The 12,812-nt window shown below is 39.2% G+C and overlaps 1 protein-coding gene across 1 annotated transcript in view; it reads right to left on the bottom strand.

The window, feature by feature from the left end:
- Mroh9 (maestro heat like repeat family member 9) overlaps positions 1 to 12,812 on the bottom strand; it is a 57,453-nt gene that overhangs the window by 37,602 nt on the left and 7,039 nt on the right. The window contains exon 7 of the mRNA XM_041662447.1: positions 3,265 to 3,400. Within this exon, the coding sequence (XP_041518381.1) occupies positions 3,265 to 3,400 (136 nt within the window). The remainder of the gene's footprint in view (positions 1 to 3,264; positions 3,401 to 12,812) is intronic.

Here is a 12,812-nt window from a genome sequence, read left to right as displayed (position 1 = left end):
CTTGTAATTTGAGTTTTCTATATTTTGTCTCCATGATCATCCCAAAGAATCTGTTATTCCTTCTTCCTTGTTTTTTTTTCTGTTTTTAAAAAAGATTTATTTATTTATTATGTATACAGTGTTCTGTCATAAATCTTTATTATGTATACAGTATTCTTGGTATTCTGTCTGCAGGCCAGAAGAGGGCACCAGATCTCATTATAGATGGTTGTGAGCCACCATGTGGTTGCTGGGAATTGAACTCAGGACGTTTGGAAGAGCAGCCAGTGCTCTTAACCTTTAAGCCATCTCTCCAGCCCTTTTTTCTGTTTTTTTTTATTTTATTTTATTTTTTTCCCGTTTGTTGTTCCTCTTTCCTGCTTGCTCCAGTTTTCTTTGCTCTTCTTTCTCTGGTTTTCTGAGACCTTGTCTTTATTCTAAGATAGGCCTATCAACCTGTGAATTACCCTCCCAGTGCTCCTTTATCTGCGTGCTGCACGTTTGGATACATTATATTTTTCACTTTCATTCAGTTCAGAATTTATTTCCTGTAACTTCTGTATTTGAATTGCAGGTTATTTAGGAGCATGGCATTTTGCTTACAAGTGCTTTGGGGCTTCCAGATATTTATTATTTTGATTTCTCATTTAAGACCATTTTGTCTAAAATAATTTAATTATTGTAGCCTAAAATATCTATCTCAAGGTTTATTTTTCTGTTGCTGGTGCAAAATTCTGTAAATGATTTTCATTACTCATTGCTGAGAGAAGGCTGTTGAATTCTCTGACTGTAACTGTAGATCTTTCTCTTTGTTCTCACACTTCTATTTTTGGTAAATTTATTTCTATTTTTTATGATAATACATTTTATTGCTTTTAGGCATCTGGGTGTTCAGGATTATTATTTATGCTAGTTGTTCTGTTATTGTATCATTATAAAACAGCTCTTTCCCCAGAAACATTTTCTGCTCTGAAATTTATCTTTTTATATTACTATAGTCCATATATTCTTTTGATTACTATTAGTATTTTTTGATCTGTTCTAATTAATGTTTGTGTCTTCCTACTTTAACAGGTTTCTTGCAGGCAGTATAGAGTTGGATCTTGCTTTTGTCTAATCCAACAATCTCTACCTTTTATTTTGGGGTATTTTGAACATTTTTATTTATTATATTGCAGTTTTCTGTCTTTCTCGCCTTGTTTTTTTTTTTTTTTATACTACATCTTACGGACTTTGTTTGGATTAAACATATTTTGTGAATTGAATATTTCCACTCTAGTTAGTTATATATAACTCTACATTATCTTAATTGCTGTGTTAAGTTTTATACGATACATTTTAACACAACATAGTTTACTTTCACAGGATTTTTCATGATTTTGTGCATAGTAGAAAAATCTTTAAAAAGTATTCATATGTTTCTCCCCTTCCAACTTTAATTCATTTATTCATATTCACTTTGCTTTTATATTATTTCTATTCTTGTCTTAAATAATTGATTATCATTTAAAGTGATGTAAATAAGAGAAAACATATAATTTTGTGTTATGTTAAATATTTACTTACATAGTTTCAATTTCTAGTAGTTTATTCCTTTAGTGAAAATCTAAGTTTTCACATTATGGCTGTTTTCTTGATGAAGTTCCTACAGTATTTCCTGAAATGCAGGCCTGCTGGTAAAGAATGCTTACATATCTGAAAAATATCTTTACTGAATTTGCTTTTGAAAGGTATTTTTGGTCGTAAGAGAACAATAAGATGATAATTTTTCTTTCGGTGTTTAATTGCCTTAGACTTCCCTTGTTTCTGATGAGCAATCTAATATACATAAATAAATATTTCTTTCCTCTTGTTTCTAATTTAGCATTTTCTCTTTATCTCTGGTGCTAAATAATTTAATTAAAATGTGTCTTTATTGTGCTTCCTTTTTATTTTTGTACTTTATTCAACTTTTTAGGTCTATAAATGGTAAATTCTATAAACTTTATAACATTTGGTCATTGTTCAGTCTTTTTATTTCTCCATTTAACCATTGATAATTGCTATTGCCATAGTCTCATGAACCATTTTTTTCTTCAGTGTCTAATAGCTGCTGATTTCTCCCATGTGTTTTTCATTTCAGATAGTCTGTTGACCTTTATAAATTCAGTATGAGTTCGTGGATTTCTCTCTCCTCTCTTCCTTTCTTTTTTGTTCCCACACTCTCTACCCCTTCTCTCTTTTTTTCTCTTCCCCCTTTGTTTATGCAACCCAGTATGACATCAAATTCATGATCCTCCTGCCTCAGCCTCCTGAGTAGTGAAGCATTATGGGTCTTTTCAAAATTTTCTGTGTCTCTGCTTACCATGTTGACATTTTCCTTTAAGTTTCTAAGTAAGTAAAATATAGTTGTAATGGTGTCCCCTCTACTCTTCCATTATCCATCGCGCTTTTTGATAAGTTTTGACTGGTTTTTATCCTCGAAGTGGGTAGCTTTACTTTCTTCTACTTTCTTTTCATGACTGATTTTTTTTTTCTTATTTGTTTCTCCTTTGAGACAAGATCTGACTGTATAACCCAGTCTGGTTTTGAAGTCAAGTCCTCTTCCATAAACTTCCTGAGGGTGGAGATGACAAATGAACACTGCGGCACTGGGCTGCATTGCAGCTTTGGGTGCCAGAGATTCTTAAATTTAACTTGTTAATTACTGGAATGGTTTTATTCTTACAAGTAGGCTTCAGGGTTGTTCTGGTGAGCAGCCTATTTGTCTGGAACTAGCTCCCCCTTATTAACTTGTGTTTTAAAATCTTAAATGACAAATAACATAATCTAAGCATAGATTTTCTTCCTAATATGACAAAACCCTTCCATATGACTTGTGAATTATGAGATTTTTAAATTCTGGTTTATACTTGTTTGGCACTCAATACAGCCTTTGCCTCCTCCTTGAATCTTTCTCTGTTATAGCCATTAGCTAGAAAACATGCCGCTTCTAAATGCTTTATTTGTAAAACTTCTTCCTCTCTCTTCCTGACCTGTTGTCCTTGCCCTCACCATCAAAGGTCAATACCAACTCAAGAAGTATAGATAGATCTTGAAGCTGCAAAGATCTTGAAGTACCAGCTATTTAATTACAAAATTTCCTCCACAAGATTTAAGTAATGTTTAAAGCCATATTTTAGACAGTAAGGTCACAGATCTTGACCAAAGATTTACACATAAATCATAGGCACAGGTGCTTCTTCAAAAAGTCAAATAATTAGAGGAGGTTTTTAGTAACAGAAGGAGATGGCAAGGCGTACTTACAGTTCTGACATATTCCAATGTAGAGGAGGTAATTCATCCCTGTGGTTGCTAGCTGTACAACTGAGGGATTTTTGTGGGAACACAGAAGTGAAAGCTCTGCTACCAGGAGACCTAAACACGGGGCATCGATGCTTGGCTAATTGGATAACAAAGGAGAAAGTTCATTAGATTTGCATTGTCAACATTAAAAGTTTGTAATGAATCTGGTGCAGGATTCCCCTGTGTATGTTGTGAATATCATTGGTTAATAAAGGAACTGCTTTGGGCCTATAGCAGAGCTCTAGAGGAACAGAGATAGATGGAGAAAACTAAACAGAATACTCGGAGAAAGGGGGCAGAGTCAGAGAGAAGCCATAGGAAACTTTACCTGATAAGCCACAGCCACATGATTAATAGAAATGCGTTAAATTGACATGTAAGAGTTAACAATAAGAAGTTAGAACTAATGGGCCAAGCAGTGATTTAAATAATATAGTTTCTGTGTGATTATTTTGGTTCTGAGTAGCCGGGACAAACAAGCAGTTTCCTTACTACATGGATCCTCTTAAGTAGGAGGGTATCAGTTAGCAGCAGTTTTGAAGCTATGGGTCCTGACCCCTTCGGGGATGAATAACTCTTTCACAGGAGTTGTCTAAGACCATTGAAAAACACAGATATTTACATTAAAATTCATAACAGCAAAATTACAGTTATGAAGTAGCAATGAAAACAATTTTATAGTTGGGGGTCACCACCACATAAGGAGCTGTATAAAAGGGCCACAGCATTAGGTAGGTAGAGAACTGCTGCCCTAGAGTCTTAAAACCCTGTACACAGGTCCCTGGGCTCTGCTGTTGAGGCTCAGTTGATGTGGGATTCCCCTATGTATGCTGTGAATACCATTGGTTAATAAAGAAACGGGCTTGGTCTGATAGGGTAGAACAAAACTAGGCGGGGAAAACTAAACTGAATGCTGGAAGAGAGAAGGCAGAGGCAGACAGAAGCAATGTAGCCCCACTGGAGACAGACACTAGAACTTTACCCAGTAAGCCACAGCCACATGGTGATACACAGATTACTAGAAATGGGTTAAATTAAAATGTAAGAGCAAACTGATAAGAAGTTAGAGCTAATAGGCCAAGCAGTGGTTTAATTAATACAGTTTCTGTGTGATTACTTTGGGTCTGAGCTGCCGGGCAGCCGGAAAATGAATAAGCAGTCCTCCTTACAACACTCAGTTTCCTTCACTGTGAAATGAAAGCAAGCATTGTGTTTGTAACAAGTGCTGTAGGGACAGTGGTAGTGTGTGTGTGTGTGTGTGTGTGTGTGTGTGTGTGAGAGAGAGAGAGAGAGAGAGAGAGAGAGAGAGAGAGAGAGAAAGAGAGAGTTGGGGCTTCCTAGAGAGCTGCTTGAGATAATTGTAATTCAACATCAGTTTATAGTTCCTAATCCAGGTAGCAATCACTTGGTAGCAAATGGCTCGCTGGAGGAGGGAGACAGGGATGGGCAGAGACCTGTAGGCATCTCCTGTTGGTGTTCTGCTCAGTTCTGAAGTTTTGAAGACTATTGTAAAGTTCCACTTTGCCCAGGGAAAATGCTCTAACTGACTCTAGGGGAAAAGGTGAAGCTGTTGTCTTCTCAGAGTTTGTTGATGCTTGCCAGAGAAAATTGATTTTGAAAAGAGCTCACAAAAACGAAGCCCTCAAAGCATATGGTTTTTCTTCTTAATCTGTTGTCACGGCTGGTGCCATCCCTCCCTGCAGTTTCTTTGATGCATCAGCTAATTGGATATTTATATTTTTGTCTTGAATAATTTGTCTGCCTCGATTAAAGGCAACTACAGAAACACATAGAGATGATGAGATGGCGGGTGTGTGTTTTTACGAAGCTATGAATACCATTTATCAAGTTTGTGGGAGATAGACTTTTAAAGATAAAGTGCTTCATCAGTCTGTAGTTTTGTGCACTAGTGGTATGGCTGTCAAGATATTTCTTGTTAGCGAGATGATTGATCAGTGTCCTGGGTTGATGGTTTTGGTGTTTGCTCTTGCAGATGTTTGTGGAAGAAGTTAAACTCCAAATGCACCTTTTAGAAATATGCCAAGACCTGGTCTATTTCTTTCTATACTTTCTGTGCCATCCCCTCTGTGTCTGTCCTCCCCGAGTTTCTGTGAGTCCCAAGGCCATAACTGAACTGGGGCGGGGGGGGGGGGGGGCTCAGTGGGAGAAGGGAAGACAAAATGGAGTTCTTTCTTCCTTTGGTGTCCTTAAACTCTTTTCACCCACACTTTGGTGTGACGCTATCCTGGTACATTCCATTTTAGGGGCCCTACAACCCAGAATCTCTAAGTGAGTAACAGGACCCACCTAGTTCTAGGGAGATGTGCTCTCATCCCCTGGCTGGCCCGCTCTTTGGTTCAGCCTGCCGACTTTCTCAATTCTATGGACTGGCAAGATCTTAAGGACCACTCCTGAGTAACAAGCCTAAGAAGTGGTGATGGTGAAAATTTCGTTCTATGTTGGACCTGATAAATAAATACTTCATAACTTAGGTCACTGAAGCAGGGGGCAGACTGTTTACAGGGGAGTTCTTAAGGGCACAGCTCATTACAGTTCTTGTCTTTCATACTCTCTGGTTATTCCTCCTCATGAACACATGGATGTAACTTCTGAGTTTGCAAAGAAAGCAATTGGTAATTTCTCTCTGTAGCATAGTAGATGTGGCTGTGTAGATTGTTATCAGAACAGGCGTTAGGGTTGGCCAAGGGAAGAGGAAGCCAACTGCTGAACTACTCACAGTCCTTTCAGATGACATCAACCACAGTTTTTAAAACTCAGGCTTTTGGAGAACTTTTAACAGGCTATGCTCCACTTTTGTGGAAAATCTACCCAAAGAAGAAAAGGCTCAGAGAGAAGTAGTTTTGCTACTAAAGTGAAGAACTTGTGATCAAATTTCTGCCCTCTCCCTTTTTCTTGCAGACATTTACTGATCCTGTCTTTCTTCACTTCCTTATCCTAGGCACAATGATGGATTTAGGAGCTAGATGTCAAAGGGAACCCCTTTTAGGTATTTCAGCATTTTCATCTGGAAGCTATACCTTCATCTAACGATCAGCTTCCATTTCTACTTCCAACACCGGGTAGACAGGTTTTATCTATTTATTCCCGATACAATAAATCCCAATTTAACTCAAATATATGTTGTTTTAAGCTACAACTCTTTTGGTAGAGTCACTCCTTCCCTTCTTTTTATTAAATCTTATAGTGTGTGTGTATGTGTGTGCGTGTACATGTGTGTGTGTCACAGAGCATTGCGGAGGGCAGAAAATAACGTGTAGGAGTTGGTTCTCTCTTTCTACTGTGTGGGTCCTGGGAATAGAACCCAGGTGCTAGGTTTGAAAGCAAGTGTATTTCCCTCGCTAGGGCACCTCTAATGCTCAGGCTTTTATTTCCTGCTGCTTGTGGCAGAGCTATCGTGTTGATCACCTATTTTATGACAGTTTGGAAGGCTGCTATTTCTCCTCAACTCCTGCTCTGCTGCTTCTAACATCCTCCTTCTACTAACTACACTTTTCTATCTTTTATCATGGACATATGCAAGATTTGCCATTTTTATCCATTGTGAGGTATGTAATGTAGTGACATGAAAGTCACTCATGATGCTTTGCATCTAGTTCCAAGTGTCTTCAAGCAGATAGTCATCTTTTGCCTACAAAGCAGCTACTCACGTCTCTTCCTTATGTGTTCTGGCACCCACACGTCTGCTTTCTGTATAAAGGTTTCCCCCCTGTGACGCTTACATAAAAGAGATCATGCCTGTGATGTTGTCTCCTGCTGGTATAAAGCTTTGGTTGAGTGATATGCCATTGTATCATGTCACATCTTTTTGATCCATTCATTAATTGGTGGCTTCGGGTTGCTTCTACTTAGCTATTTTGAATTTTCCTGCAGTGAACTCTTTCAAGCCAGTGTTTATGTGAACACTGCATCTCTCTTTTTCTTTGTCGAGTTCATAGCATTTGTATTATGTTCAGCAACTCTGAGTGTTTTAGTGTTTGGTATTAAAGTTTAAATTTTATTAAAATATGGTCTGTGACTAAGTAAAATAGTTCACTGCAGAGTCATGCTCATTTCAATTATTATTACTTTTTTAATTCCTCTCCTCACCACCTTTGGGGGAAATAAGTCACCATCTGGACTTTGAATGACATATTTTGATAGAAATTTTTTCTCTTGACTTAATTTGTCTCTTTTAGTTATAGGGTTTTTTTTCCCTCAAATATCAGGTAACTTTTGGTTATCTACTCATGTTTAAGAATGTAAATGATATGTAAGACTCTCTTGCTGTCTTGCTGAGGATACTGCGTGCTTTGGTTGCAGGATACAGATAAATCAAGTTAGGACTGAATTGGAATCTCGCTTCCTGCTGGCCAGCATTCATTACGGGAGGCCTTATACAAGATGCAGGACAAAAATGTTATCAATGCTTTACCTAGCCATGGACTCTGCACACTATAAAACTGATCTATCAGACAAGATATGTGCATGGGTGAAATAATGGTACAGCCTACTGGTGCAGGGTGTAACCAATCACTTTCATTGGATTTGAAGCTCTTCTTAAAGAAGAAATATATGCCTAGTACTATTATCCTCAAATGCCTGTGTTGAAGGAAGGCACAGACTGTATTGAGAATCTTCACCGATGTGTTGCTAAGGAGACATGTGGTCAAACATGTGGTGTCTTCTAAATATTTTTGTTTATGCCCATGTAGTGTGGTGCTTTCCTCAGCCATGGTCAGAGGAGCTGCTCTTTGCAGCAGGCCACGGTCAACAGGAGACCTTAGCTGGTCAGAGTGCCAAGAACAGTGACCACTGAGAACCCAGCCCTGAACAACACATCTCCATCCTCTCTCCACCCTGTTCAAAGTTCCAAGACTCTCGGGAGATAAAGAGAAATGATTATAAGACCCAGAGGACAGGGAAGATTGCTTAGAAATACTATTTTCTGGATAGGCTGTGATCGCAATCATGAAAAAGGTAGCTTTGGCTTCCTGTACAGGACTTGAGCAAAATGATAAAGTATGAAGATGGGAGGGAGACCAATGTGGAAGGAGGTGAGCAAGAGGGGAGCATGGTAAGGGCATCACAGGGGCATATATATATATATATATATATATATATATATATATATATATATATCATTGTACACGTGTGTGAAATTGTCAAAAAAGTATAAAATGGGGGAAATGACTGTAATAATGCTCATGGTGGGGATTGATTGGAAGCAAGGCTCATCACCTTTTGCTTTGGAATGGGTAAGGCTGTCCCATCCACAGAATGCTTAGCGAAGGTTTTCAGGGGAAAGGAAGTCCTCGCATGTGCCCACCAGCGAGCTTCAGCTTATGTTAAAGACAGGGACACTGAGTCTTTAGTATAAATTTTCAATTAATCCTTTCAATTAACACATACATTTCATTGTCCCTCTGTTTTCTTGGCTGTAGACTCCCCTGGTGCCTTTTACACCTGTACAATCCCAGTGCCCATGGCTGCTACCCCTGAGCTTCTCTGTAAGGGGTATTGCTTATCTTTGCTCTGCCTTCTGGAAGTTCACTAGTAAAAGCCCTATCTGCATGTATGCCTTTATGCCAGAAGAGGGCAGCAGATCCCACTATAGATGGTTGTGAACCACCATGTGGGTACTGAGAATTGAACTCAGGACCTCTGGAGGAACAGTCAGTGCCCTTAACCCCGGAGCTGTCTCTCAGGTCCCCCCCCCCCCTTTTTTTGTTTTTTGGCTTTTCAAGACAGGCTTTCTCTGTGTAATAAGCTGTCCTGGAACTTACTTTGTAACCCAGAGTGGCCTTGAATTCACTGAGATCCACCTGCTTCTGCTTCCCAAAGGCTAGAGGCATGCACCACTACTACCCGGTTTTTTTTTTTTTTGTTGTTGTTGTTTGTTTTGTTTTGAAACAGTGTTTCTCTGTGTCTCTGTGTCTCCTGGCTGTTTTCGAACATATTCTGTAGACCAGGCTGGCCTTGAACTCATAGAGATCTTCCTACCTTTGCCTCATGAGTTCTGGGACTAAAGGCATGTGCCACCACTGCCTGGCATTCATCTTTAAATGTGCCAGATGAATAAAGATGGGAGCCTTCTTTCTATTAGTGGCCCAGTATGACATTCCTAGCTTAGCTGTTTCTGCCTGTAAAATGTGGCCACCTTTAACTGAATGAACAGGGAATTCGTGGAGTGCAGAGGTGCTTTTCGGCTCTAATGGCTACATGGTCATGTGAGGGGAATCATCACTTTAAAAAGTATTTTTAACAAGACACAAGTGGTAGTCAGGATTCTTCAGTCGTCTACCTGGGCAAGAGTGCTTTATAGAGGAAAAGTCTCCATCTAGTACCTGGACAATACCATAGCACAGAGTATATAGTTACACATAATTAGAAAAAAGACAAATACTCTTGTTCCAGATACTCAGAGAGACACGTTAGACCTGTCAGAAGCCTAGGTTTTATTTATTAACAGTAGTTTGGATTATGTTGTTAAATGAATGTAACTATTATAAATATATAAATGTTTTATATATAAATATATAATATAAATATAGCTCTATATATGTTTTTATAAAAATTTTATTGATTTAATCGTTTTTCTAAGACTTTTTTTTTTTTTTTTTTAAAGCTAGCTTAATGAGGTTTATGTCCTCAGGTCCTTAAGTAAGCAGCTGGATCTCTAGCAACGCTCTGAAAAATGCTGATGTGCTGCCACCTGGTGGCCTTTTGCGACCACTGCAGACCATTTCACTAAGGTTATCCCATTTGGACTTGCCCAATCTGTTGTAAGGAACAATGAATGTGTGGTTTCGCGCTCACACCTGAATGTGTGTGGTTACATCTTTTCATACCTGAAGTGTCCCGTGAGCAAAGGAGCATGTCCTATGCCGCAGTAACGGAGAGAGAAAAGGGAGTGGTAGCATCAGAGACCACTCCCAAATGTCTGACCTACTCTCTGGGTGTGGCTTAATGGAATCTATCAATATATTCAGAGAGAAGCGTGTGATTAGACTGCAGATTAAAACAGCTGGCATCAAATCATTGCTGGGTGGATAACATGTGTTAGGAACACAGAAAATAAATGCGAAACGAGCTTTTCTTAATCCTAAGCCTCATTCAAATAATTAAACGAACAATTAGTAGAGCATATATAAAAGTTTTACATGCAAAGACAAACGAAGGACGGATGCAGCGAGATTGACATTAGATCTCTTTAACCTCAACCAGCCTTTAGGCTGAGAACTGCACCGCGACCCTGCGAGAGCTTCACCAGCCAGAGACATCTAGTTATCGTACCTAGACCCTTGACCATTTGGAAATGACTTAGAAGGTAAATTAGGAAAGGAGACACTGAGATAAGCATCCACAAGAAGGAAATGTCCACAGTGTGAGGTTTCTGAGAACGAGGACAATTAGGTAGTCAAAGCAGGAAGCTTGACAATTGGGACATCTCTTCAATTTCCATGTGAAACTCAACAACCAAGCCTGCTAATATCCCAGTGTTTGTGAAGCTGCGAGGGAAAAGGACACTCTAAGAATACAAATCATGTTTTAATGAACCTTAGCTACTCGCATCTTTCTCCTAATAATTGCTCCACTAAGCATGTCCAGATACACATCCAGACCTACACAGAATGCTTTATTTAAGGTAGAAAAATCAAAATGCATCTTGATAATTATCAACCAGAAAGTAAGATACATCAATCATAACAAACTGAAACCTTTAGACACATGTCACATTCAGAAATGTGAAATAAAACTACATGTATTGAAACATCAATGGGACACAGTGTTTACAAGCCCGATGAAGAACCGTAAGTAAACACAGGGCAACTGTGTTAAAGCAAAATGAGGCAGTCGACACGTGGCTCGACAGGGCACATCACACTGACAGGGACAGAGTGCACTAAGGGAAGGTGTAGACTTTAGTGTGGTTAACAGTAGACAACTCAAGGATTAGTTGTTGGGAGCACAAAGGTCCTTGTGCTCACAGATAGCAGCACTACAAAACCCTGGAATATTAAACACATGGGGCTGGGGCTGGAGAGGTGGCTAAGTGGTTAAGAGCCCTGACTACTCTTCTAGAGGTCCTGAGTTCAATTCCCAACAACCACATGGTGGCTCATGACCATCTATAATGGAATTTGATGCCCTCTTCTGGCCTGTAGGCATACAGGCAGGCAAAACACCCATATATTAAAAAATAATAAATAGCCGGGCGGTGGTGGTGCACGCCTTTAATCCCAGCACTCGGGAGGCAGAGGCAGGCGGATCTCTGTGAGTTTGAGGCCAGCCTGGTCTACAAGAGCTAGTTCCAGGACAGGAACCAAAAAGCTATGGAGAAACCCAATCTCAAAAATTCAAAAAAAATAAAAAATAAAATTTAAAAAATAACACCCATGGTGTTTTATGTTTTCAAGAAAAATATGCATAACCTATTTTTCTATCCAGAAGATCAGAAATGAAGATGGTTAGTAGCCTAATAATCTACACCATCTGGACAAGCTCCCATGTGCAGGATGGGAGGTGGCTAATAGTCTGGGTGATCTTTGCATTATCTGTATGGCTAGGGGTATCCCCTATCTCCCACAACCAGTACTGGATGTGGCCAATAGCCTAAATGACCTCTACACTATCTGGTGATCAAGACCACACCAGATCCTTAAGATAACACAGGTAGCCTAGCTCTAGAACCCATCTTCTTGGAAGAAAGGACATGCACTTTGAGTTTTGATAGAATTGTGTTGTCTTGTGCACAGGGGATTGTATTACACAGGGAAACTTTTCCCCCCAAACCATGCTATACATAAATATGTTTGCAGTAACTGCTTGGGGTCAGACTGTAGAAGTTTGAACCAACATCAACTAACTAACTAGCTAACTAACTAACTAACTAACTAACTAGTGTTGAACCAGATTTCCTTCTTGCCTTATGTGGATTGTTACTCTACAAGCCATGTCATTTGCCAAGATTCCCTCCACTCCCCAGCTCTACAATTAGTTGTATACATTTAAAATAAAAGTCTAAAAATACTTTAGAAAACAGGAAGAAGTATGTGACATTACCTATAACGCTGGGTCAAGAGTCTAGAAAGCAAAAATCTAGGGTTTTAGCATGTTCATAGTATGTGTATAAAGTAAAATGCTGTTTACTCAATTACTGAAAAAAACACTTCTTTAGCTGAGTCACAGTTATGTAGGGTGTTGCCACTTTCTAGATAGCCCTGTGTACCATCCCATTGATACTAAGCCAGGATCAGTGATCTCAAGCCCAAAGGCCTGTAAAACAGCCCTGATGTGGGAATTCCCCTCTGTATGTTGTGAATATTATTGGTTAATAAAATTTGAGTCCATGATAGGGTAGAATAGAGCTAAGTGGAGAAAACTAAACTGAATGCTGGGAGAAAGGAGGCAGAGTAAAAGAAGAAGCCATGGAGCTTCCACCAGAGGCAGACATGCTGGAACCTTGCTGGTATGCCACAACCCTCATGCTAAAATATAAAATACTGGAA

This window comes from Microtus oregoni, unplaced genomic scaffold (assembly GCF_018167655.1).
Source record: "Microtus oregoni isolate MIOR12 unplaced genomic scaffold, Mior012 000013F_ref0000133, whole genome shotgun sequence".
In the NCBI taxonomy this organism is placed as follows: domain Eukaryota; kingdom Metazoa; phylum Chordata; class Mammalia; order Rodentia; family Cricetidae; genus Microtus; species Microtus oregoni.
This window is presented reverse-complemented; position numbering and strand designations above follow the sequence as displayed.